The 27,310-nt window shown below is 49.4% G+C and overlaps 2 protein-coding genes across 3 annotated transcripts in view; one reads left to right on the top strand and one right to left on the bottom strand.

Annotated features, from left to right (window-relative positions):
- EZR (ezrin) overlaps positions 1-12,932 on the top strand; it is a 52,920-nt gene extending 39,988 nt beyond the window's left edge. The window contains exons 8-14 of the mRNA XM_069487903.1: positions 3,111-3,207; positions 8,127-8,290; positions 8,776-8,906; positions 9,801-9,961; positions 10,287-10,379; positions 11,616-11,867; positions 12,037-12,932. Of these exons, the coding sequence (XP_069344004.1) occupies positions 3,111-3,207; positions 8,127-8,290; positions 8,776-8,906; positions 9,801-9,961; positions 10,287-10,379; positions 11,616-11,867; positions 12,037-12,201 (1,063 nt within the window). The 3' untranslated portion in view covers positions 12,202-12,932. The remainder of the gene's footprint in view (positions 1-3,110; positions 3,208-8,126; positions 8,291-8,775; positions 8,907-9,800; positions 9,962-10,286; positions 10,380-11,615; positions 11,868-12,036) is intronic.
- A 421-nt stretch (positions 12,933-13,353) lies between these two features.
- Positions 13,354-27,310, bottom strand: part of SYTL3 (synaptotagmin like 3) — a 72,351-nt gene continuing 58,394 nt past the window's right edge. For both annotated transcript variants that reach the window (XM_069488065.1, XM_069488066.1), the window contains 7 exons: positions 26,132-26,310; positions 22,534-22,636; positions 19,642-19,812; positions 17,243-17,348; positions 15,801-15,903; positions 14,839-15,044; positions 13,354-13,866 (listed from right to left, as the gene is read on the bottom strand). In XM_069488065.1, the coding sequence (XP_069344166.1) occupies positions 13,757-13,866; positions 14,839-15,044; positions 15,801-15,903; positions 17,243-17,348; positions 19,642-19,812; positions 22,534-22,636; positions 26,132-26,310 (978 nt within the window). In that variant the 3' untranslated portion in view covers positions 13,354-13,756. The remainder of the gene's footprint in view (positions 13,867-14,838; positions 15,045-15,800; positions 15,904-17,242; positions 17,349-19,641; positions 19,813-22,533; positions 22,637-26,131; positions 26,311-27,310) is intronic.

The following is a 27,310-nucleotide window of genomic DNA, read 5'->3' as shown; positions in this document are numbered from 1 at the left end:
TCTGCCGGGTTTCTCTGCTGTAAGGTTATTGTCCTTCCCTTTGCAATTGGTAAACACATTTAGGGGAGATACTTTTAAAACTATGTGAATATGCTGATTCTTATACTTGGATCTATTCTAATTTTGATTGATGAAACCTACTGGAAGCAATTATTACTGTGGTATTTGAGACGTGGTGATTTTTTTTTAAATTCCTTTGTATATGTATTCATTGGAATTCTACTGTATGAGCCAATTTCTAGGCCAGGCACGGTGGCTCACGCCTGTAATCCTAGCACTTGGGAGGCCAAGGCGGGCGGATCGTTTGAGCTCAGGAGTTCGAGACCAGCCTGAGCAAGAGCGAGACCCTGTCTCTACTAAAAAAAATAGAAAGAAATTAGCTGGACAACTAAAAAATATATAGAAAAAATTAGCCGGGCATGGTGGCACATGCCTGTAGTCCCAGCTACTCAGGAGGCTGAGGCAGGAGGATTGTTTGAGCCCAGGAGTTTGAGGTTGCTGTGAGCTAGGCTGATGCCACAGCACTCTAACCAGGGTGACAGAGCAGGACTCTGCCTCAAAAAAAAAAAAAAAAAAGCCAGTTTCTCTTCTCCATTTATTTATTTATTTTAATAAGGACTCATGGATACCTGTTTTAGTCTTTGTGTTGTAATTTATTAGTGTTATTATTTGTTGCTCGGATTGTTCGGGTTCTGGCTGTTACACGCCCTGTCATCCTGAGTCCGTCTCTCCTTCCCCTTTTGGCTCCTCAAGGTGCCGCAGGCTCACCCTGTGTGTTCCCTGCTGGAGGCCTAGAATTGGTCATTTCTCCAGACTTCTGGTACCTGTTATTGGAGAATACTACCTTTTTTTTTTTTTTTTTTTAAATATGTGGCCTAAGCAAGTGCACTTACAATATAAATCCTATAGCAGCCTTCTCTGTGGACCCTCTTCATGTCCTATATATGATTTCTTTAAAGAAGAAGAGGAAAAAGAGATCCTTGGGCTTTAATTTTCCAACTATGACCATGAATTAAAGGAAGTTCTTTAACTCAGAAGTGAGTCATAATTTTCATGTTTAGCCCTCACTTTTGATGCTGCAATTATGCTTCTGAGTGGCTACGAATTGTTCTATGAGGTTTCAAAGTCTTTTTCCAGACACAGCAGAAAGCAGAGGGCTGGAGGCTGTGTCATGCTTGACTCTTGAAAGAAAGATGCTTGCCAAGCATGGAGGACTAAGTTTTCTAGGATCAGAAACTGTTCTGAGAGATCTATGTGAAAACAGGTGCCAGAGACTAAACCCTCACCTCCTGAAGTCACAGGAGTTGGAACTCTGACTCAGTTTGGCTGCATGGCTGGGGGTGAGCCTCGGGAGCCTGGCTCTTAGCTCCTCCTGTTGTTACCAGCATACTGCACCTGCATTTGGGGAAAGTGCTCTGAAGCAACAGCTGCCTTCCTGATACCCCTCTTAAAGCCTTTCAGGGTAAAGAGGACATGGGCTGAAATCAGTGGCAGGACTGGGTGATGCCCTGAGTACCCTTCCAGCGCGCTGAGACCTGTAAACAAAATTATATCCCTAAAACTTCTTTATTCCATAAATGAAGATAAAAGAACAAACTCCACGTTTTGTGTGCAATGGAGCACATTAGCCAGATGTGTTTTTGCAGAGATTGGTGGTCCTGTAGCACAGAGCTATAAAGAAGGAAGTATAACAAAAGCTTCGACATGAAGCTTTGAGGGAGCTGTAGAACCAAAGCCAAGGCCCTGCCATCATTCCCACAGGTGTACCATGACCGCTGTTTCCCAGAAGAGCCATTTGTCAGGCTTAGGAGCTTCCTCTCAGCCCCCAGAGGCCACCCCACTGCCTTGACCTGGCTTGTGTTGTCATTGCAAGACCTACATTGCCCATCAGTTTTTATTTAAACCTGTTGGTAGGCGACAGAGTCCTCACCACCCCTACTGTTTCTCAAATGAAAGTTTGTTGTTGTTTTGTTTCAAATGAAAGTTTTTATGAGATTCTGGAAAGGACTGTTTTTGATGGCAGTATCACTGAATGGTGGTAACAATCATTACTTCTAGAATGGTATTATCCCTATGAAACGTGTTGAAAGAATAGGGTGGGAAGCATGAGGTGAAGCAGAGCAATGTGGTCTTGAAATCACATGATGAACTTTCCCTGGAATGCTAATTAAAAGCCAGTCTGGGCTACTCATGTTCTAGCATTGTCATGCAGGGCTTTCATTAGGGGCCTTTAGTGTGAGGGCCACCCTGGAAATTGGAGGGTGACCCAGAAAGGTGCCTGACAGCCGGGAAAGCACACATCACCAAGAGAAGAACCAGGGAGCAGAATCTGTAGCAAGCCCTTGTCTATTTCTGTCAGGGAGCTTCATTCAAAGTATGGCATGTATAGAAAAGGTAAGATGGGCTCTTGGCCCAGCTGGTTTTCATTAAGCTAAATAATAATGCAGTAACTTAAATAACACCAAGAGAACAGTCTGTGTAACCAAAGAGACTACACTGAGAGGGGAGAGGCCTCAGGAAATCAGGCCCAGGCAGGGCAGGGAGGTGGCTGTAAGAGACCTTGTGTTAAAAGGTGGGTTTAAACCAGAGAGTTTGGGACTGGCTGGATTCGAAGGCTCTTGTGTGCGGCATTCAGGACTGTGTTGACATTTGAAGAGGGGAATGGATTGACTGATGGGGAAATTATTCGGACAGTCAGGCTGGAAGTAGAGGCTCTGGCAGGATAAAAGGTAGGTGAGGGTGGTGATGCAGGAATAGACCTCAGGCAGAAGGTACCTAAGGGTGAGACGGAAGGATGCACTGGGCTAGAATCACAGTTGGGCATCAAAATGACCAGCCCGGGCAATCTTAGATGCCTGAAACGGAGAAAAACTAGAGTAAATCAGAACATATTAAGGTTTACAGATAACCTTATAGATAGCCACTTGACCTAACCTAGCACAGGTAGGAACTATTTGATAATAGCACATATCACATTATGCTTCCTGGGCTAACTTAATATTTTTTAATTGAACTAATAAGAATAGATTTGCAAACCTCTCTTAGCCAATTCAAGAACACATATATATACACACATATCTAACCATCCACCTTTTTTTTTTTAACCTCAGGTTGACCCCAAAGATTGGCTTCCCTTGGAGTGAAATCAGGAACGTCTCTTTCAATGACAAAAAGTTTGTCATTAAGCCCATCGACAAGAAGGCACCTGTAAGTTCAGATTGATTCTACACAGGGGTTACTGTTTTTCATTCTTACAGCTAATTGGGTTTTCAGGATAATGCTCAGATTTCTCTGTGTGACAAGTAGCCAGTGATACTGGGGAAAGGAATTGCCGGCAGGTTATGTTGAGGGTCACGTGTCTGATCATTGCAGTGGAAGGTTGTAGTGGAGGCCTGGTATCCGTCTAGAGCTAGCTGACTCTGAATCACCTAAGTTTTCAAATGGTCTTCATTCCTCACAAAGAAAAGAGCAGCTCTGAGTCATTGACCTTTGCCAGATGATAAGCATTTGCCAAAATGTTGTGTTTCTGGTGTGACACACCCATGCTTGTGCAATGTCCACATTCACGTGGAGAGCCAACCTGCCTCCTGACCATGTACCTGGTGTTAGGGGCTCAGGTCAGCATCTCCCCAGCACCTAGCTGGAGAGTGGATGAGACCTGCTAGTCAGAAGGACCAGAATTTGATTGGCAAAGCTGTGCTGGAACTTAGCCAAGTTAAGGGAAGTCAGACTTGCACCCAGGCATGCTGGCCTCCAGGGTTCCATCTGCACCTTGCCTGCTGCTATTGCACAGATGTGCGCCTCTGCTTTCTCTAACCTCACTCTGCCCCATCACACAGCCTGCTTCAAGTACCCACAGAGGGGCATCCTCTAACGCAAGTGGACTGGTAGGCAGTCTTCCCAGTAGATGTGGCTAGAGAAGGGCCATGCCTCCAGGACCTGGAATCTGAAGAGTATTGATTATTTGCTAAAAGCTGCAAAGACCAGCTGCATTATAGAAATTTGTTTTGGTTTTATTTATTCTGCTAACATTTAAATTTTTAGCTGTCATTTACTCAGAACATTTAAGACATACATACATAACTGTAGCATAAGGATTTTGTTTTCTAATCAGAAATCTGATTTTTAAAAAATTGCCACTGGAAGAAATTTTGTTAGCCTCCTTAGAGCCTGTTCTGAATTTTACCAAAATTATAGATTGGAAAGGACTCTGTGTCCTTATGTGATTTCTGTTCCTTAGTGACAGTGTTAAGCTTGGAGAGGCAAACATGGGCTGTGGTCCGTGCCTTGGTTGTCTGTTAACCCTTTGGGGATTGGGCACCACTTACCAATGGAAAACTCACTTAGAACAAACAGTATGTGGTGTTATTGTCCAATTACTTTCCCCCACATGTGGGTTGGTCCAGCATAATTTAAAACCAGCAGGTCTTGATATTGTGAAAGTATTTTCTTCTTGATTAAAAACGTTTCCTGCTATTTGTAAACTCTTGACTGCTACTCCGTGGGTAAAAGTTGCACAGCTATTTAAAATTAAACTAGTATTTAATGCAGAGTCTCAAGATCCATGGTAACAGTTCACATTAATATGCAACACCATGAACCAAGGGTCATAGCGTACTCATGCTGTGTGGGCAGTGAGATCGGCACAGTTAAAAGAGCAAGAAAATTCTGAAGTCTCATTGGTGGGCTACTGTCTACTCAATATGCTGCTACTGATTTTTCAGATTTTTTTTGTTTGTTTTAGAAATTCAACTGACAGAGCAGAAACTCTGGACTATTTAAGAATTAGGTTGTGTGTATGTTTTAATTTGATATAAGTTTACCTTTTGAAAAGCTGAAGAATATTGCATAGTAAATCCCAAGCAAAGGCAATTGTAATGCATCTGGTTGAATTAGTATGTGTATCTTTTTCCTGTGGGGTAGCTTTATGTGAAGCCATTGCTTAAAAAAAGTAAGAGAAAGAACCAATTGCTGCTTGCATACTATGTGCCAGGCACTCTTCTGAGATCATGTGTGTAGCATGAACAAGACAAAGTCCCTGCCCTCATGAAGCCTACATTCAAGCGGAAGAAAGGATTAAAATTAAAAACAATAATGTGCTTCCTGGTAGCGAATATAGCCATGATTAAAAAATAAGGCAGGATCAGGAAATGGAGAGGGGCAGGGCGCTGATTAGAGGAGGTGGGATTCCCATCGCCTTCCACACCCCCCAGGGTTGCCCACCACCTCAGTCTTGGCTCTTTGGGCAGAAGAAAGTAAAGTTTCCAACTTTAACCTTTTATGTACAAGGTAGAAGAGGAAGCCCTAAAATTGGAGGTGGCATGAGATTCCTTATCTTTCGGGTCCTTGCCAAGGGCACTCCCCACCCCGGGCAGTTTCTATGGTGAACTCACAAGTGAGCCTTTGTCCAGTTCTGCCCTGCTGTCCCACTGATGAGCTATCTCCTTTTAAAAAGCCAGTTTCTCTTCCCTGCCAAGTTGCATACAGCAGTTTGGGACCACGTTTTGACTATTTAGGTGGGACCTCAAATACCACTGACATAGCCTGCCCAGGTGACCCTATGAGGGGCTGAGACAGCTGCTTTTTCCTTTCAGAAAAAGGCCTTTAGTTCTGTGGCCTCATAGAAAAGGCAGAAGGCTGTACAGCAACTTTTTAACAGCTTTTGAAGTGTTGAAAAAATGAGTAACATTCATTTGTTTACTACTCAGCTGCTTCTGTCACAGTGACCTTCTCAGGAGCCCCTCTGCTGGGCCTCTTGAAGGTCACCCCTCTGTCATGCCTCCTAGGGTTGGCCAAGCCTCAGGGTTGGCCTCAGTAAGGGAGAGCTTCCTGGAAGTTCCTGGCACCTCAGGGACTTTAGAGGCACTCTTCTACCTCCTCCCCCGCCCCGCCCCCCGTATTTGTGGGGTCTTGGATCTGCTTTCCTTGAACTGCAAAGTTTTCATTTTTAGGATGCTAGTTCTTTGCCAGTTTAGAAGACCTGCCCAAGGTCTTGTGAAACTGTGGTTTTGCATTAGTAGGCACAGACCTGGGGACTTGGATTTGGAAATCTTTAAATATTAAGTTGTGGTTTGTTTTTTCTTTTTCTTCCCCCAAGGGACCAGTAATGATGAGTTTTTGTTTTTAACTTGAAACCAGAAACTGGCTTCCTTCAAAGGCAGTGGGAGAAGTTTCCACCCACCTGCCTTTCCTCTCCTCGCCCCACTAGGTAGTAGTCTAGCTGAATTCTCAGATTGCCTTCCAGTTGTTTGCAGTTACTGTCCAGTGAGTTTCTTGAGGTGATTTTTTTTTCTAAAGGGGAGTTGGTGCTAATCAGCATTTCTTTGCAAGTACTTCTGAGTCACAGTCAGGACCCATTTGGGTAATGTGCCTCTGAAGCCATAAGGCAAGATTGTTTCCTCTTGTGTAATAAGAGATAGGTGGGTAATAAAAATTCCTGTTTCTCCCAGCTCTGTAGACTCCTCCCTGGAAAACCCAATGACTTAATAACAAGTGAGTGAAACCCCAAATAGAACCCCACCCAGAAAGTCCATGGGCTCTCAGGGTTTGGCATCACCTCTCACCCCAGGATTTCTGGAACAGATAAAAAGACTGTCAGGCTAAATATTAATAGGTTCTTGGATGGTGTTGATCAGCTTGCTCAGTGTATTCTTTTAGGTCTCAGAAGTTGCCATGGCATGTGTCGCACTATTTCTTTGTTTCAGCCACCCTTTCCTTGTCTAAATGGTCAGAATCTGGATGCCAAGGGCCCCAAGGTTATAAGGAAGCAGACAGAGGCATTGTAAAGTAACTTTCTATGACACTTTCTAAACCACATTCCCTCTTCTGTCCCGTAAGTTAGTCATAGTAGCAAGGAGTCAGGAACCAAGATTGTCAGCCGTCCTAAATGTTTACAGTCACTGGTCATAAAATTCCTGAGCACTGTGACTCTGTTCTTCTCAGAAGCCTTCTTTTATAGTTTTGTAAGGCAGCTAGCAATCTGTGAGTGACCACTTTGTGTGAGTGACCACTTTGTGTATCAGCCAGCTTTTATTGTGCCAGATGCTTTTCCAAGTACCTTATAAACATTATTTGATTTAATCCTCACAACAGTCCCATTAGATACTGTCATCCCACTTTATGGCTGAAGGCGCTGAGGCTGTGGAGATCCCAAGTGGCCATGCTGCATAAACTAGCAGTCACTGGCACGTGGTAATTGAGCTCCTCTAATACTGAGAATTGGGTATGGTCCTGGGAAGACAGAGATGACTGGACATGGCCCCTGCTCTCGAGAGTTGATGGCATGATGGGAGTGAGACACTGGTACGAGTCGGTGGAGTGAAGGGATGGTAACACCACAGCAAGCTCCTGCATGGGACAGCAGGGCATGGGAATGGGGCTGGCACCCATGTGGAGACAGAATTGGACAATGGGCGCGCTCGCAGGCATGCAAGAGCTCAGCTTAGGTGAACATGAGGGAGGCTGGGGCCAGAGCTAGAAGGGCCTTGGTGTGGGCCGGGGCTCCTAGGCTAGCATGGCAGTCAGGGCAGTGGCCTAGCCGATGTGCTAGTAGCAGCTCAGGGTGCAAGAGGCTGTGCAAAGGAGACAGGAAGCTGGAATAGGAGAAGCAGAGGCAGTCCAGGCAAACATGGGGCAGGGGTAGAGAGGACAACATGAAAGGTGGCCCTGGAAGAACAGGTAGTGCTGAGACTCACTGGTGTTGGGCCTCCCAGGGCTGAAAGGGCCCAGAGAGAGCCCTCGCCTGGGAAAAGCTTTGTGGTTTCACTGGAGTCTCATTGTGCATGCACACAGACCGCACACCCACGGGCACGCACATGCTCGCCTGTGTGCACGTGCACACCTACACAGAGACCACACACCCACATGTACACACACGGACCCACACCCAGACCACACGTGCATGCACATGCTTATCCACACAGAGATCACATATGCACACACATACTGCATGCACTCCTTCTACTTGTCCCAGCGAATATGCATCCCCAGTACTGAAAACTTGCAGGTCCCTATTTTCTGTTACATTTGTTCTTTTAGAAAAGGTCTGGACCTTTGTGAAGTGTGGTGTGGGAGAAGAAAGCCAAAAGAAGGACTTTGAGTCCAAGCCACCCTGTTCTGCTTTGTAGGACTTTGTGTTCTATGCCCCTCGCCTGAGAATTAACAAGAGGATCCTGCAGCTTTGCATGGGGAACCATGAGCTGTACATGCGCCGCAGGAAGCCCGACACCATCGAGGTGCAGCAGATGAAGGCCCAGGCCCGGGAGGAGAAGCACCAGAAGCAGCTGGAGCGGTGAGTGGCCAGAAGTCAGAGTGGAGCAGGCCTGTGTCCTCCCAGCTGGGGTTGGGGGGCAGCCAGGCGTGTCTGTGCTCAGTGCCAATCAGAGGAGCCTGGCGGAACAAAACCTGGTAAACACACCCAGGTCTGCAGAGCCGTGAGCCCTCAGCAGTGGCTGCGGGGTGCTGATCTGACGTCAGCTGGAGCTGCTGCTCTGGGCCGAGTTGGGGGCAGGGACTCTCTGTGAGCTGGGGTCCGTGCTGCCACCTCCTTAGTCCTAGCCCATCAGGACAGGTCTTGTGGCTCTTCACTCAGCCACAGGGGGATGACCCAGGCACAGCTGCTCCTTTGGATCACATGGGCTGAGAGCCGGGGTGTAGAGCTCTTGGCCAGGATGCTGGGCTGGGTCCTTGGCCCAGGCGCTGATTGCTGGGGAATCCTGACTTCTCCCTTGTCTGCTAGAGTCTGAATTTTCCCGTGCCACCTTTTTCCTGTACCAGGCAGCAGTTGGAAACTGAGAAGAAAAGGAGAGAAACTGTTGAGAGAGAAAAAGAACAGATGATGCGTGAGAAGGAGGAGCTGATGCTCAGGCTGCAGGACTACGAGGAGAAAACCAAGAAGGCGGAGAAAGGTGGGGCTGCCGTCAGCTAGGCACTACTATGGGGGCGGCTTGTGGCACGTCTGGTTACATATTTCCACAGACAGGCGCAGCACACAACCGAGAAGGAAAACTTCCCAAGAATGTGTGTCTCAGTTTAACACGATACTCCAAAGTATAGACTTGTAACAGAGAAATGATCAGATGATTATTGCTTTAGAAAATGTTGCTTTAGTTTATTAACTTCCAAGCTAATTATTTTATGCACATTGTCTTTTTAAATGTTCCCCCACAGTACTTTGAGGTAAGTGCTGAATCACCCTATTTTCCTGATGAGGACGTTGAGGTTTAGTGAGGTAATTTGCCCAGTCACACAGCCTGTCAATGGCAGAGCCAGGCCACACTGCCCCTCACACTTCTAGGCTAAAACCCAAAGCCAGACCCCCAGAACCTCCATAGTCATCCTTGACAGCTCTAGTGGTTGTTGGTTAGGGCCTCCAGGGGTTTTCAGTCTAGTGGGGAGATAGCTACACTCACTGGACACCTTTAAAACACTTTGAAAGGGTGTTGCTATGTTCTAAGCAGAGTGCCGGGTGGTGACCATGCACAGCAGGGACCAACCTGCAGCATGCGGTGCCAGGAGGGTGCAGGAGTTAGACCTAGCTGGCAAGGGCACGTCTGACAAGCTTTGTACAGTGGTTTCCAACCACCTTGAGGACGTTGTCATAGAAACAACCAGAATGAGCCATGAAGTGCTTCCTCTCCAGTATCCTGGAAGAAGTTCCATCAACCTTGGGCCAGGGCTTTGTGGTCTAGGGTGTGGTTTCTATGCTCAATCTGACTCGATCCCCCCTGGGCTGGAATAGAAGGCCAGGACACCCAGCGCCCGAGGGCTTGAGCAGCTCTGGCTTTGTGTCTTCTCTTCAGAACTCTCAGAGCAGATTCAGAGAGCCTTGCAGCTGGAGGAGGAGAGAAAACGGGCCCAGGAGGAGGCTGAGCGCCTAGAGGCTGACCGTGTGGCTGCACTGCGGGCCAAGGAGGAGCTGGAGAGACAGGCAGTGGATCAGATAAAGAGCCAGGAGCAGCTGGTAGGAATCCCCGAGTTTCAAGATGCTGAATTATAGAGAGGCTGCTTCTGGGGATCGAAAAAGCTACACCTGTTTTGTAATGATGTTCATTACTGAAAGCCGATCTGCTGAGGGGTGAAGCAGCTGGTGGGGAGGGGGCCGTGCTGTTGTCTGAGTCTCCCACGGCGGGTGGATGAGGCATCCAGAGAGACACCCAGGGAGGGGGTGGCACTGGTGGGTCCTGCCAGCCTTAGGGAAAGAGAGAGGGACAGGGCAGAGGCTGTTCCCCAGCATGAATGTTTATTCACAAATGGACTCTATTGAAAGGGTTCCATTCCCTTCTCAGGCTGCGGAGCTTGCAGAGTACACTGCCAAGATTGCCCTCCTGGAGGAGGCCAGGAGGCGCAAGGAGGATGAGGTCGAAGAGTGGCAGCACAGGGTGAGTGCGTGGCTCCCTTGTGGCCACTGGGCACGTTGCCTGCGCTGGGGATGGGTGGGTGCTGGCTCAGCAGGCAGGTCCCATTGGAAGCTTCTGGGATGCTTCATAATCCTGCCACTGCCGGCTGTGCTGGTGAAGCAGAAATCCCCACAGGAATGGGCTTGACCTTGTGCACTGGTCAGTGCCAGTTAGATTAGGAGAGAAATGAATTCCTTAGTCACTTCCACCCGCTTTGCCCTGACCACCCCGAACTGTTCAGCTGTGATCAGACAGCCCCCAGTCAAGAACTGGTTTTAAATCCAATTATATGGGTACCCCCTGCAATGAGGTCGCATCACCAGAAACAAGGCCTCCTGACAGCTGGTAAATACAGCCGGGCACTGTGGAAAGGCCTACTGACCAGGAGGTGAGCCCAGGCTCAAGGAGCCACACCTCTCTGAGCCTCAGTTTCCTTACTGCAGAATGGGGGCAATACTCAGCTTGTAAGGTTGCCATATGTAAAGCTGTCTCTCCACCTGTGGTCCTGCTGTCTCCAGGAAAGCACAGGAGGTTGGGGATGGTGCACGTTGTAGACTTACGCCAAGCCTTGGGAGGTTCCTGTCCCCTTACAGACCCTCGAGCCTGTCCTTTCCCCGTGTGGCTTCCTCCTCTGTGGTGGTCCCCTTCTGGGGGTGTATCTCCCCTCTATCCTTGCCACCTCTGGCCTGGTGCCACCCTCTTGCTTCTCTTCCATCTCCTATGCCTACTTCCCAAGCCAAGTTGCAAACAGAAGACTTCAATTCTTAGGTTTTTGGAGAGAGTATATACATTATAAGGAATTAAGTGAAAAGCAGATACAAAGCTCATCTCCAGGGGTGGGATGGAGTGTGTGTGCTGTGTGGACATGTTGGAGGGCCTGGCAGTGGTGGGTGGGCAAGTGCTTAATAGGTAACAGCCCCCAAGGAGAGAGCACGGTGCACACCAGCACCTTACTAGCGACCCTCCAGTAGCTGGAGGATTTGTGTTTATTGCTCTGTGTACATTTTTGAAAAAAACATTAATGAACATATACTAGGATTATAGATAGAAAAAAAGAAATGGTACTTTAAAAAGTATCCAGGCTCTGGTGTCGTGTCACCGTTCTTTTCTTCACCAGGAGTGGATGGGGGCCCCTTCTTAAAAGAAATGGTCCACAGGTCCGCACCCACAGGTTCTGGGTGAGAAGTTCTCACTTGTCTGTTAATTTGCTTTCAAAAGGCCAGAGAAGCCCAGGATGACCTGGTGAAGACTAAGGAGGAGCTGCACCTGGCGATGACAGCCCCCCCACCCCCGCCACCCCCCATGTACGAGCCAGTCGGTTACCATGTCCAGGAGGGCCTGCAGGACGAGGGTGCAGAGTCTACGGGCTACAGCGCCGAGCTGTCCAGCGAGGGCATCCTGGATGACCGCAATGAGGAGAAGCGCATCACTGAAGCTGAGAAGAACGAGCGTGTGCAGCGGCAGCTGCTGGTGAGGCGTGGGCCCTGCCCAGTGGGTCTGCTGCACTTCAGACAGGGCAACCAGATCAGCTGGCCCAGCACCCCCTGTCCCTCCCACTTTTCCTGGGGGGAGCGGTCTGGCTGCCCAGCCGCACCAGGTGGAGAGGGAGATACCTGACCCATGCTGCTTTATGTTGCAGACGCTGAGCAATGAGCTGTCCCAGGCCAGAGATGAGAATAAGAGGACCCACAATGACATCATCCACAATGAGAACATGAGGCAAGGCCGGGACAAGTACAAGACTCTGCGGCAGATCCGGCAGGGCAACACCAAGCAGCGGATCGATGAGTTTGAGGCCATGTAACGGCCAGGACCAAGGGCAGTAGGGCACTTGGCAGCACGCTGCTTCGAGGGCCATTGCCAGCCTTGTCACGCTTGTATCTTTAGTACTCCAAATCTAGGAACCCCCTTATCGCATCCCAGGTCCTTTAAAAAGAGAGCATTTATCCTGGCAGAAATATTCTGGGCTGGGAACCAGTGGAAGCTTCCCTGGTTTATTGTCTACAATTGTATCATAGTGCCAAACAGGCCTGATTTTTATGATTATTATTGAATCACTTCTGTATTGTGCTTGGAGTAGGACTGATTGAATTAAGGAAAGTGCCTATAAAGTATGAGTAACTTCACGCTGACCTGTGTGATACAAGATTCAGTATCATTAAAGAAAACCACATCGTGGCTTAAATCTGTGCCATACTTTTTCTGTATTTGAAATGAACTCAAATTGATTTTTTGATTTCTATGAAGGATCCATCTTTGTATATTTATGTGTTTTGAGGGGTGAAAATTAAGATTGCATGTGAAGCACTCACACACACAAATTATTTCCCTCCTCGTGGCAGAGCCGCGGCGTGCACTCAGCTGAGCTCTGCAGGAGGACACGCTTGGAGAAACTTTTTTAAATGTGTTTTTTTTTTGGGGGGGGGTTTGCTTAACAGAAGAACACATTGTTGGACTTATGCCTAATTAATGATCAGCTCTAGAGTATAGTATTTATAACTGATAACGTGGGTTTGTAACATTAGTTTTAAAAAGGGAAAGTTTCGTTCTGTATATTTTGTTACCTTTTACAGAATAATAAAAGAATTACCTATTAAAACCATGTAACCACAGCACTTGATCTGATGTGAGGGCAGTGATAAGCTGATTAACTGCTATAATCACATCTGTAAAAATGAGTTAGTGTTCTTTGTGCATGTAATTGACTATGCACACTCCAGTCTTCTGTCAGAGCTACTTGTTTGGAAAATACGCAAAACACTATAATGACCGTTCAGACTCCAGCCACGAAGGGACTCTGATCTCTGCATTTCCACCAGAAGAACTTTGCGGGATGGAACCAGAGCAGCCTTGAAAAGCCGTGAGGACATCAGTTTCCATGAGCCATTGGTTCTGCTCACTCATGTCCTTCCTTTTCATGTGCTTTCTTTCTCCCTGTCGGTTAAGCCGTCACATGCACATGAATCCCACACCGCAGACCTATAAATAGAAGGGCTGGGCGGGCCGTCACAGAGCCGCCCGGTCTCCCACACCCTGTGGGCCGGCCCGCTCTGGAAACGACTGTCCACAGGAGAGGAGGCAGGATCTTAATCACCAGCCGCTGCCGCCTCTTCCAAGTGCACGTGACAAAGCTGTAATTGTCACTATTCGACAAGCTCTGGGAGACACAGCAACTGAACATTTATTGAAATCTGGCCATTTTCCATGTCTCAGATTAACTTAAATAGACACAGAGATACCGGCTGCGTTAGCCACATGACTGCAGGTGGAGACTGTCCCGAGGGTCTTACCCAGCTGTGGCCCCTCGCAGGCATGCAGCGCTTCTCACCCATTCAGCCTGGGGCTGTGGCGCCTTCACCTCAGTGCAGGACAAGTGTCATGTCAGTCCACAAGTTGGGGCTGGAAAGAACTTTCTGCCATTGAAGCTTTGATCGTGAGCACGAGTCCATGCCGCCGAGCGCCTCTCCCTCTGCAGCGTGAGTGGGACACGTTAGTAACGGTGGGTGAGGACACCTTCCCTGTCCCTTCTCTCAGCTTTTTAGGAATTTTGTCAGCTCAACTCGAGACCACATTAAAACGCCAACTACTGAGGAGTAAGCAGAGCCGGTGTTGAGAAGGGAAGGGCTCAGGCGTTCCTCAGGTACTGCGAGGCCCCACACACCCGGAGCAGTTTCCTCTCCTGTGGTTTACAAGTGAGGCCAGGACTCTGGCTTGGTAAGGCTGGTTCTCCACCAGCGCAGGGGACAGTCTCAATACACTGGCGAGGCTGTGGCTGGGTCTGACCCATCCCACATGGGGCCGGGGGTTGGTTGCTCAGAGGAAGAACGTATGCTTTGGACAATAGCCCTTTAAAAAGTTGTAATTTAATCTTATTTATCTTCGGTGGTTCTTGGATGGAGGTTCTTGCGGGGGGCTGTTTTTGGTCACTGTAGTGTTTGGGGGGCAATGCTTGGCAACCAGCAGGGAGTGGCCAGGGCACAGACGTCCCCCCAGCAAAAGGCTGGTCCACCCACAGTGCCAGCGGCACCACTGCTGAGCAACTCTGGACGGCATTGCTATTTTGTCCCACCTTAATGAAGTTCTTTCTGAATTGCTGTTTGTTTGAGTTAAGAAGATATATTCCTTTAAGAAAATAATCCTTTTATGATCGATGCCAGAAACAAAAGCAAATACTGTACGTAGCCTATTTTGAGGCCTATAATTTTTGTGTTTTTTTGGCCGATCTAAATCTGATTTAAATTGTCAAAATAGCTTGCTGCATTATCGGTCAGTTGTAAAGTAAGAACTAGTCTTAGGAATTTCCATCTATGGCAGGTCAGGCAATTTCCAAGCCAGTTAAGTCGCTGCCACTGTGGAAGCATTTTTCTCTTTTTGTGGTTTCCATGTAGGATCACGTGGGATAAGCAATGCTGTTTGGACCCGACGAGTGTCTTAGACTTACTTGAACCAAGTCTGGCTGCCCCCAGCAGGCGGTCGTTCACTCCGAAGACGGCCTGGTCCCAGACCGTCAACTCCAAGCTTGACTGCCTCAGCTGAGACGTGGTCACACCACTGAAGACAAAGGAGTGTTTCCACTGGGGACAAGCCTGCTTCTTCAGGACTGGGGACTTCAGCCTCAGCTTTTGTTGGTCAGGCAGGGTGAGACAACTGAAGGAGGGAAACACAGCCCTGCAGTAACTGCCCCCCACGCAGCCTCCCTTCCCCAGGGATGCTTACAGACCAGCAGGGCTAAGAAAGCACTAAATCCGCTACAAAATCAGCATCCTACACGGGGACCTAGAGTAGGGATCCCAAGACGCTCCAGGACCTTTCGCTAGGACATCCCAGATTTCTCTTGGAGCCGAATATAAAGGGTAAGTTGGGCTTCTGAGGCCCCGTGGCTGCACCTGAATCTCCTCCTGGGTGTGCCTACTGCCCATGGTTCTCAGGAAAATAAACTCAGGTAAGTAACTTGCCCAAGGCCATGCAGAGCTAAGCAACCTCACTTCTATCTTGACCCCGCAGGCCTTCCCTGGTCACTGACTGTGGATGTAGCAATTCAGTACAGTAATCACTGGCATCTGTTTACTTTAGAGGTTCCAACACCCTCGTAGTAAGAGTGCAGTGTGGAGAGTCGCCCCTTCGAATGCTGATCCAAGAGGACGTGTTCAGATAAGGAACACACTACTTTGCCATGCTTGATTTCAAAACTGACTTAACTCATGGAACAAGAACTATTTCAAATCTAGCCCCAGCATGTCTACATCCCATGAATTCTTAGAAATCAGGGTCATTTCATTAATGTGTTATATTAGTTTTTCATAGGAAAGCTAAAACAAGACAAGTTTAACCCTGCCTGTTCTATGCCATGCCATATGTGTACTCGATCATCAATAAAGAAGTTTGGTTACATCCAATACCTACCCCTTCACGAATGAGTTCAAGGTACCATCTGACCGCACAGGCAAATTCTTGGCTCCCAGCACTACCAAACAGAGCTGACCATTAAGTGACAGGTGATCTGTCCCTGGAAGGAAAACAGTACTTACTGTCAAGCCCATTTCTCCTGACACATCAGTGTGCAGCGCCACGATCACCCCCAAACTGATAGCTCAGCACTCCGTTAGCACCTTCAGGCCCTAAGACAGCAGATGGGGGGAGGCACGAGGTCCCCCTGAGAAGGCTCTGCTGGCCCTGCCCACGCTGTCCCGCCACATAGGCAGCAGGATAGGGTGGAGGGACTGCTAAAGTCCTAGCCCAGGAGTACAGAGGAGCCCAAGGAGAGGAGAGGTGTGCAAGTTTTAGTCTGGTTGTAGCCAGTGGTTTTTGGGAAAGTGGAAGCCCAAGACCCTGCTGGGGGTTGGGAAGGGTAGAGGTGCTGCTGGTCCGTGGTCCGTGAGCCTGGGAAGTAAGCGTTTCCTCCTGCAGGAACAGGAGGTCCCTGCAACGCCCCGTGGGAACTGCATTCTCCCCGTCTTCCTTCGCCACTCTCCCATTTTCCACGTGACCCGAGCTATCTAAGGGAATAAAGTCTCCATCAGCCCCCAGGGCCTGTCCTCTGAACTGCTTCTCTTTTTTTTTTTTTTTTTTTGAGACAGAGCGTCGCTTTGTTGCCCTGGCTAGAGTGAGTGCCGTGGCGTCAGCCTAGCTCACAGCAACCTCAAACTCCTGGGCTTAAGCGATCCTACTGCCTCAGCCTCCCGAGTAGCTGGGACTACAGGCATGCGCCACTATGCCCGGCTAATTTTTTTGTATATAGATTTTTAGTTGTCCATATAATGTCTTTCTATTTTTAGTAGAGACGGGGTCTCGCTCTTGCTCAGGCTGGTCTCGAACTCCTGACCTTGAGCGATCCACCCGCCTCGGCCTCCCAGAGTGCTAGGATTACAGGCGTGAGCCACCACGCCCGGCCTGAACTGCTTCTCTTGCTGGGAGCAGCGGCTTGTGCGACGGGGGAGCAGGGGTGAATCCACTCTGAGCCTTGCAGGTACCAGTGCCCTGAGATGCGCTCTTGGTTCCGAAAGAGGCAACTTCCCACCCACGACACACGTTGTCATGGAGCGTCCCCTCCTCAAGCAGGGCCTCCACTTCACCAGAGACCATCGAACCTGTCCCTTGGGCGTCCCCAGAGCAGTGTGAAGTGGGCATCAGAGGCCTTGTCTGCTTCTGGTGCCCTGCCCTCCCAAGCTGTGGGTTCCAGAGAGCCGTTCCCAGGCCGACCCCGCAGCTCCGTGAGAGCGGCAGGAGGGCAGGATCGGGGCAGCAGGAAGGAAATGCTAGAACACACTTTGCCCACCTCTCAGCCTGCCTGCTTCTCCAGGTTTTGGGGACAGTGACAAATGTTCATGGGACTAGAGACCGCCTACCTTCTTGAGACTCCTGGAGTTTTCTGGGTCCTACAGGGAGGACCAACTTAGCCCGGACTGCAAGTTCTCCATTATTCTGAGGAACGCCATCTTCGCATTTCTCAGCCTGGGGGTCAGAGGCAGAGCTCAGAGGCAGGATTCCCCAGACCCCTAGAAGCTTCTGGGCTCCTGGTTGCCTCAGCTCTGTCCACAGAGCCCTGCAAAACCTCTCAGGCCCAGAAGAGCCCTGGATCGAGCAGGCATGTCCCACTCTCTCCACTCCCAACACGGGGAGGAACAGCCCTGCGGCCCCACCACACCAGAGGCGGACAGGCCTGAGGTGGCAGGGAGGGCTCAAAGGGCACTGCCTGTTCCCATTACGAGGCCCTAGGAAAGCTGGATGCAGCCCGACTTTGCAAAAGGTAAATAAACTCAAACCCCCAACCCCAGTGATTATTGATTCAAGTTACCCTTCCATAGCAAGGACTGCCGCAGGTGCTGGAGCACAAGGGGGTTGCAGACTCTGCCCAACGCCACAGGGGGTGGCAAGTTTGTCCCTACCTTGTCCCCAACCCTCTAGGGGCACCTCCCTGCCTACTGTGGTGGCTTCTCTGGTCATGAGCGATTTTGCCAGAAAGCGAAGGAAGGGCCCAGAGAAGAGATGATCCTGAAATCTAATCACTCTTTCACCCAGGGGGGTGGGAGAAGCATACTGGGTACTGGGTGGGGTCTAGATATGTTCAGTACGCTACAGGCCCCCCGCAGTGAGAAGCCACCCTCGCAGTTAACCATGGAGGACTTAGGACTCCGGGAGCCCGTGTGGGCAGGCTCCGTCTGCGTGACATAGCTCTCCTGGCCCTCGGGTGCCAAATGAGACACGGCTGCCTCCACCCTCAGCGGCTGGAAACTCAGCCCAGCCCCACGGCCCCCTCCTGCCCAAGCCCCCAGGGCTGGCACAGGGAACAGAGTACCTCCTAGCTTGGTGCTCACCGCTTCTCACTCACTTGCCAAGGCAGGCTTGGTGTGACAAGCCTTGGTGGCCTATCTTATGCCAGGCACTGTGCTAGGTGTGGGCCAGAGACGCTCCAGGCCTTGTCTTCAGGCTGACAGCAGCGGGGTGGGAGAGGTGGAGCGCAAGAAGACTCACGGTCTGACGGAGAGTCCAGGCAGGGAACTGGGGAGGGCACCCTGGAGGAGCTGTGCTCCCCGGAGAGAGGACAGGCAGGGGCAGTGAGAGGCACAGGAGCCAGACACGGGCTATTTCAGCACGGCTGGGCAGGAGTGATGAGACACCAAGGCTGAAGAGGAGGCACAGAGATGGCGGGGCACCCTGGTACTAGATCCTGAGTGGGGAAAGACTGGCAGGGCACCCCAGGACTGGGTCCTAGAAGGGAGACCACTTCTGGAGGGGCCAGCAAGGAAAGGCTTCCTGGAGGGGATGGGATTTAGTGATGTCTCGGGCCGCCCTGGGTAGGGAGCACATGCCAGGAGACACTGGCAGGGGAGGTCTGAGCGTGGACTCGGGAATGAGAAGAGCAGCAGGGGCGACGGTGGGTGCAGGTGCAGCCCCAAGCAGCAGCCAGGACCATGGCAGGAGGTGGGACAGGCGGCTCCCAGGAAGGGGCCCTCGGCTTCACTCCATGGTGGCTGGAAACCAGAAAAGCTTCCCAGCAGAGACATCATGAATCCCAGCTGTGCTGGCTTCAGACAGGACAAGAGGCCAGATGGCACTTGTGCCCTGCTGCTGTGGCCCCGTGGGCGAGGGGAGTGGTGCCTCCTGCTGTCATTTCTTAAAGAGATGTTTGCTCCCTCACGGTGTCACAGGACTCTCTGCCTTGGATCTTGGCACAGAAATGTGCAAAGCAGCGTCACTGAGAAGCACCAGCACGGCGTGCACTGATCCTAACTAAATCACACACGGCCAGCTCCTCTCTCCCGGCCTCTGCCCACCCAGCTGCCGCCTACCTCCTGCTGTGCGAGCCCAGAGCAGGAACATGGGACCCCATGTCCCAGTCAGGGCTGGGATCTGCCTTCCTGATGGCATTTGTCACCTATTATTGCTTTGGGAGCACCTGGGGCTGGGAGTCCAGAAACAACCCATGGTGGCCCCCAGGCAGACTGCAGAGCCCACCAGCTGCCAGGCCGGCGTGTGCGGCTGAGGGTGGAGCCGCTCGGGCTCCTGAACAAACCCGGGCAGGTCAAAGAAAACCCTCAGCCTAACCCACCCAGGAAAGCTCGACATTGAGCCTTTTCTTGCCTGCAGAGTTCTTATTTCGAAGTCACAGCCAGCAGGCCAGGTGACCCGCACTATGGCTTGGGGCCAAATCTTGCTAGATGGGTTTTCTCTCCTGGTCTCTCTGGAAAGCGAGTTAATTCTCACGGTGGGGGTGAGGGGCACTCAGTCCCAAACCAGACATCACCTTGGCCCTGAGCGGATACCAGCGGAAAGACCGTGTCGCGCTGTCTTCAAAGTCCCACGTGGCCAGGGGAATGATCACTTCTCCAAGAAACGCTCTCCGGGCGAGTGTGCCCAGGTGCCACACAGAGACCTGCAGCCGCCGCGTCCCCAGCTGGGTGGGGTCCACCTGGTACTGCAGAGGCAGAGCAGACAGGGTCAGTGGCTCCTGGGCCGCCGGGGCTCCCTCCGCAGGCTGAGCCCAAAACCGGTGGGAGCTGGGGTCCTGGTGCAGTCAGGGCGGGGGACTCTCTCTTCTCAAGAACTGTCCCCACTCCCCAGGGGGGTGGCAATACCACAGAGCCGGCTGACTCCACCTCGGCCTCCAAGGGCCTCGTTTTAAGCCTACTGGATTTTCTCACTAACGAGCAAAAGCTGTAAGTTACTGAACCCTTACTTTGCGCCAGGCTTTTTAGATACATCCATCGTTAGCTTTCTCGAGCATCCTATGAGGTCAGTGTTATTAACCACCAATTTGCAGGTGAAAACACAGAAGCTCGGGAATCCAGTGGCCCTCTCTCATGTCAGCTGTCACCACGGCCCGGCTCAGCCGCCACGCCCAGCCTGAGCCTGACTCCTCGGCCCCGCGTCGCGCTGAGGCTGGACACACAGTCTGCCTGTGGAGGTCAGCTCCGTGGGGCCACCTTTGGCCATCTTTCTAACCGAGGGACAAGACGGAAACAGGACCCCTCTGCCTCCCCAGGCTCTGTCCACACTTCTGCCGTCCCCGGGCTGGCTTCCTCGCTGGCGTCCTCCCTGCTGGGATGACTTGTGGCCCCTAAGGTCAGAATTTCCTGGGCCACATTCCCTTTTCTACTGCCTCTGGCTAATTTTTAGTCTGTTTTCCCTCTCAAGTCCATGGAACCTCTCCCACCCTGCCGCACACGTTCCTCCCTCTGTCTACAAACTCCGACTCCACCTGGTCATCCCAGGTCCCGGCCCCACGCCAGGCAGGGAGCCGGTTCCCTCCGAGCAGCGAGGCCAGGCAGGGCCACGTCTGCTGCAGCCACTCGGGCAGCCCCGGGTGACTCCCTCGGACGCTCACATGCCTCTCCCGGGGTCCTGCCCAGTGCTCACCCCTTTCTGACAAACAGGACTACTCCCTTTGGGGGACCATGACTGCATTAGGTCCCCAAGGCTTGCCCCAGGCTCTACTGGGTACAGAGTGTAAGGGACACTGGAGAAACAGGGGAAGGCAATGACCAGTGTCGCCCAGACCTGGCGTCTCATTTCATCCTCCCCAGGCCCCGGTGACAGTGGTCTCAAATGGGGTGCAAGTCTCCCTGGAGTCCAGAAAGGCTCCCCGAGAAGCTGGGTATCACTGTCTAGGTCCCCAACTTTCACACGCATGTTCCTTAATCCCGGCTGGAGACAGTTCTCACGGCCCTACCCGCCCCTCTGAACCTCAGCCCATGACTCAGGCCAGGGGCAAGTACCCCCTGGTGCCAAACAAGGGGTGACGTGAAATACTGGTTTCTGTGGGACTTTTACAATGAGGGATCGGTTCCCCCATCTTCCCGCCTTCCCTTCGCACATGAGGACGAGGCTGGCGGTGCTGGGACATTCTGAACTCGGGATAGATTAGAGGTGTTGATTCTCTTAAATGTATCTGGAAGTTTCCCAGGATCACAGAATATTCACAATATACTGGATTAAACCCATGGATAAAAATTTGAAGTGATTTCTTTGAGATTCTGTATGCATTTCAAATAAGGTAGGTAAAACTTTTAAGATCAGACTATATACCTAATTATCTAGAGTATAGTTAATCCTGTTTATCTCACGTCATAAGCCTCTGCTTAGCACAAAATACCTTAATTAAACTTCTGACGAATAATTTTAGATATAAGCTCCGCAGCCCGGGCTCGTGGGAAAGGCTGGCCCACACGCTGAATCAGAACCGCATTTTCAAAAAAATCCCAGGGGATCCCTCTGCATGTCAGCTCTGGGAAGGAGCTGCAGTTCTAAGCAGTCTCTGCGTCCCAGCCTCCCCGTGGGCAGACGGGGCTTCTAATACGTCCCTCAGGCTGCAAATACAGCACTTGGCCACAGCAAGGGCACACGAAACAATGGCTATTATTATTTAACGAATGCAGGGCTCTGTGCCAGCTGCCCAGATGGCCCCTGGCTGGCACTTCACAAACGCCCCTCCTTGCCAAGGCAGGCAGACAAAGCCCTCTCCTGTCCCAGGCGTGAGAGCATCGGGTCTCTGGCTGCCCAGCCCGGACTGTGTCGTGTCCCCGCTTGGGGCCTGCCACAGACTCCAGACCTCGGCCCCAGCCCCAAATCAGAGCACCGGGCCCCATCTCTGCCCTCAACCATAAACCACGTTTCTTAGCATCAAAGATCGTGAAAATCTAGATAATTCCTTTATTCTTTTTTTCACAACATGATAATTTCATAATGAAATAAGAAGAAACCTTGGTTTGTCAGAGATTATAACAAAGGGCCACTTTTCAAAGACAGCAACTCAGTCGTTTAACTTTCAGGGTACTCTGCTCGAGATGCCTCTCTGACAGTCATAAAAATTCAGTGAGACAAAGCAATTTTTAAAATTACCCTGTGCGCCGTTGTTAGCCTGAGACAAAGTGGCAGCCGGGTTCTTTTTCACTGTTTTCTCAGAAATCATTAATCAAAAGCCATTCTCTAGTCCAGCAGACTCTGCACTTTTCCCGTACAAAGGGCTGAAATTTATTTCCTACCAACTTGCCTCTGATTGACAGAGCCAGGGAGAAAAGTGTAGGTGTCTGCACTTACATCTGACCGACTGAGCCCAAAGAACCACCCGCCGGACTCTGCCCCGTACCCAGCCTGGGATGGGGAGGACCCGGCACGTGAATATTGGCGCGGCAGGTACCTTCAAGGTCTCCTGAAAGCTCGGGTCCACCGTGTTCCTTTGGACTCCAGTCTTGCGTTTTCCCTGGGAGGATCTGTCAGGCAGCAGGTAGGTCTTTACGTACCTGGTGGCCAAACACAGGACAGCGTGAGCGCAGGGCAGGGGAAGGGGCCGCAGGAAGCGCTGGGGAGGAGCGGACTCCACACGTCTGCGCTTTCCCGACGCGGCTTCCCGAGGGCTGCGAGTCCACAGCAAGGGCCTCGTGACCGTGACCATCAGGGAGCAGCGGTGCTGGTGTGGACAGCTTCTAACGCACACAGTCTTGGCCACGTGTTGGCTACAGACTCCTCTGGAATATTCCTGGGGGTGTGGAGCCTTCCTCATGCCCTGCTCCTAGAATTTACAGCCCTCGTCCCCTGCCATTTGGTGAAGGCCGGAGATTCTCTAGTCCCTCCTTCCACCTCCACCCATCACCACCCCCAACCTGCAAGAAAACACCTGCCTCACACTCTGCTTTTCCGTGTGGGGGCCTCAAAGACTGCACTCCTGCCTCCTGCCGAGAGGGGGCCTCCATGGGCCCTCCCCGCCGAGTCTGGAGGCCACACACAGCGGGACAGAGGGGCAGATGGCTCCGTCTGCACTTGTCTGGCCCTGAAATCCGAGCGTAGAGGAAGACGTGTCCTGTCCTGTCCTGTTCTAGGCTGACCTCTCCACACTGGCCCCCAGACTGCCCTTCATGGCTCCCCCAGCAGCCTCTTTGATGGCAGGGACATCACCACCAGCAGCCCGTGCCCTAGCCTCACAGGCTGGAAACAGGCTCAACCTCCCCAAGTACAAAATAACAATCCCCCTCCCTCTACCTCTGTCCCTCCTGTGGCCTCGGTCTTAGGCCTCCTCCTCCTTTTCAGTTAAGCTTCTTGAAAAAATACTCAAAACTCTCTGTCTCCCATTCCTCCCTGTTCATTTACTCTTAAGTTGTTGATCATTATAGGATCTCACACATGTAAACCAAAATATATAAAATATACCTGGAAAGCTTGAAGCGTTACAATAAAACACACACCCATGCACCCGCCCCCGGTTTAGGAAACATTATCGATGACTTCCCCTCTCTAATCCTGCCCAGAGCCAGGCAATAACCACACTGAATTTTATATTTATCATTCCCTTGGTTTTATGGTTTCACCATTTTGATGTATCTCCTCAAACAATCTACTGCTTAGTTTGCCCTATTTTATAAATGGGATCATTCTATATGCATTCTTCTGTAACTTGCTTTTTTCCACTCAGTATAATGTTTGAAATCCATCTACGTTGTTGTGTGTAGCTACAGCTCACTCATTTCTAATCCTGCATGTTATTTATTCCAGGGTATGAATATACCACACTTACCCTCCCGAGGGGCATGTGTCTCATGTCCTAGTTTTCTGCTATGCTCACGGTGCACATGTACAAGAGTTTCTCTAGTCACGTGACCAGCAGTGACAGGGTAGTTTCAGCTGTGCTAGGTAATGCCAAATTAGGAATTCAATCTCTTTAACAGATACAGGGTTATTCGGGTTTTCTACTTCATCTCCTGTCAGCTTTGGTTATTTGTGTCTTTTAAGAATGTGTCCATTTCATCTAAGTTGTTAAATTGATTGGCAAAACATTTTACATAATATCCCCTTATTATTCTTTAATGTAAGTTCTGTCGTGCTGTCTCTTCTTTCATTCCTGATATTGGTATCTGTGTATTCTCTCTTTTATTTTTAACCTGGATAAATTTAGCTAGGGAGTTATCGATTTTACTAATCTTTTCAAAGAACCACCTTTGGGTTCATTGATTTTTTTTCTTCATTGATTTTTCTTATCTTTACAATTTCCATCCTTACTTTAGGACTAATCTGTTCTTCTTTTTCTAACATTTTAAGGTGGAGGTTTAAATAACTCATTTTAAACTTTTCTTCTTTTAAAATATAAGCACAGCTCTAAGTGCATCCCTCAAATTTTGAAATATAAAAGTCAGGGGATACTTGAACACAGACTATAGTTGTCCTGGGGCACGTGGAACAACAGAAGTTAAGACTAGAAAGACAGGAGAGATTCTGCCTGGGGAACCATAAGTGCTACAGCAATTTGTCCGCAAGTTGTCTGGTACAGAGGAGCTACTGAAGGTTGCAGAGCAGAGCAGAGGAGAGTTTGATTAAACCGACAATGCATTTCTTTTCCCACGGTCACCCACTAGCTGGTAATTAAAACAGTGTGCTCAAAGTTTTCCATGTAGGAAAAAGAAAGGCAAAAATGAGGTCCCTGCCTAAACCACACATGCAGAAAATCAAATCCAGTTCTAACGTGAAAGGGTCTAAGTGTGAAAAAATTCTACTACAGGAAAACAGAGAAGAATGTATTTATAACCTTTGGGTGGTACAGGAATTCTTCCATACACAAAAAGCAGAGATTTTAAAGAAAAAGCCGATAAATTTGATAGTAAATTCTCTTCAAGAAAAGTCATCATAAGCAAGTTAGAAAACAAGTAATGGCTGGGAGAAGATATGTACAATACATACAATCAATAAAGAATTTTTAAAAATCTATTCCAAATAGGTTTTATAAAAAAACTCTCAGCTGGGAGCAGTGTCCCATGTCTGTAATCCCAGCACTTTGGGAGGCTGAGGAGAGAGGATCGCTTGAGCTCAGGGGTTCGAGGCTGCAGTGAGCTATGATCACACCACTGCACTCCAGCCTGGGTGACAGAGACCGACCTTGTCACTAACAAAATTAATTAATTAATTAATTAAAAAATAAAATAAATAAAAACTCTTGTAAATAAATAAGAAAATGATAAACAATCCAACAGAAAAACAGGCAAAAGATATGAACAGAAAGTTCACAGAAGGGGAAACTTAAGTGGCCCATGCATACAGAAAAAGTTGCTCATCTCTGTTAGTAATCAGGGAAATGCAATTAAAATAATGGTGATAAACCACTTCATATTTATCAGTTGGAAAAACTTTTAATCTGTTTATGGATTGTGTGGGGCATGATGTTAATTTTGTTCTTCCTGTATGAAAACTCAAATTTCCCAACAACATTTATGAAAGTCTATCTTTTCCCCATTGATTTGTAATAGACTGAATATTTATGTCCCACCCCCCCATCACATGTTGATGCCCAACCCACAACGGATGTTATTAGGAGAGGTGATTCTGTATGAGGGTGGAGCCCTCGTGAACAAGATCAGTGCCCTCCTAAAGGGGGCCCAGAGAGCTGCCTTGTCCCTTCCACCATGCGAGGACACAAGAAGACAGACATCTGTGAGCCAGAAAGAGGGCCCTCGCCAGACACCAGAGCTGCCAGCACCTTGATCTTGGGCTTCTCAGAACAAACAAAGACACTCCTTGGTAATATGAGGTTTCATATATGCTAAGGTTTGCACCTGGACTTTGATTCTGCTCTGTTGACCTACTTGATTTTTGCATCAAGAACACTTTATTTGAATTACTACAGCTTTGTAATACTTACTGAACTCTTTTCTCTTTTGTTCATTTTTACAATTGTCTTGGTTATTCTTGGACTTTTGCTTTTTCATTTAAATTTTAGAATATGTCAAACTTAAAAAAAAAACAAAAAAACTTACGGATTGCACTTTTTCTTCTTTTCCTCTCCATAGGCAAGGTTCTTACAGGCCTTGATGCATATTTCTAAAGAATGGCTTTTGAAGCAATAACCAATGGCAAATTCGATTTCTCCGGTGACATTAGCGTTGTCAAAATTGCCCATCTCTGTACAAGTGCTGTTAATGCTAATTAAACTTCCCTAAAATCAAGAAGGACAGACATAATAAATTACTTCAAAGTTAATTCATTTTTTTTTTTTTTTTGCAGTTCTGGTTTCAAGATACCAAATAAATCAAAGCTCACAGAGCACTCTCCTGCCTCATGTTTAGTTAATAATGCACCAGCTTGTACTTTGCCAGAGTCAGTTGCCACGTGTCCCAGCCCAAGGAGACAGGGAATCCTCAGAAGATCTGTCTTGACTAGATGTGGTCTTTGCCTGGCAGTAAAGGTTACACAATCTCATTCTTTAACACCACACGCCTTGGGGTGAAATGGCTATCTCCTACCAGTTCTGCAAGATAATTCTCAGGAGGGCAGACAATGTCTGTGGCAGGACAGCCGTGTAGACGGAGGCGCTGTGTGAGCTAAGGATCTGTGCTTGGGACTCAGACAGACCTGGATTCAAATGCCGGTTCTGCTACTCACTAGCTGTGCCAGGGTCTAACTGGAAAAAAACTGTACCGATCCCACAGGGTTATGGTGAGAAATAAATGGCACAAGGTGTGTGAAGTGTGCAGTCAGAGGTCACAATACATTGCGTTACATTTTTCTGGGTACCTAAAATAAAAAACAAAACTATCGTCACAGACAAGGCATTCCAAGCTTATTTGATGCAGGTAAGAAACACAGAATGCCTGTGCCTAAGAGACACAATAAACCACCTTACCACTCTGAATGTGCTTCAATCTCTGCCACCGTTTGCGTGCAGCCAGTCTCTGCAGCCAGTACTGACTTGATAGGCACAGAGAAACCTAACTGATTTCTACTTCTAATTTCCAACCAGCTGCTCCACACTACAAACACCCCGAAAAGAAACTTAGAAAGCCCGGGGGCAGAGAGACGAAGCACTAGAGAGAAAAATAAAACCATTACCAACAACTCACCAGAGGGACTGAAACCTGAATTAGCTAATGCCGAGAACACAATCAGCTTCGCCACACCCAGTCTCTGCCTCTGAAAAACGTCATCTGCCAACACCA

This window comes from Eulemur rufifrons, chromosome 15, assembly GCF_041146395.1.
Source record: "Eulemur rufifrons isolate Redbay chromosome 15, OSU_ERuf_1, whole genome shotgun sequence".
In the NCBI taxonomy this organism is placed as follows: Eukaryota; Metazoa; Chordata; class Mammalia; order Primates; family Lemuridae; genus Eulemur; species Eulemur rufifrons.
The sequence above is the reverse complement of the archived record's forward strand: the minus strand, read 5'-3'. Positions and strand labels throughout refer to the sequence as shown.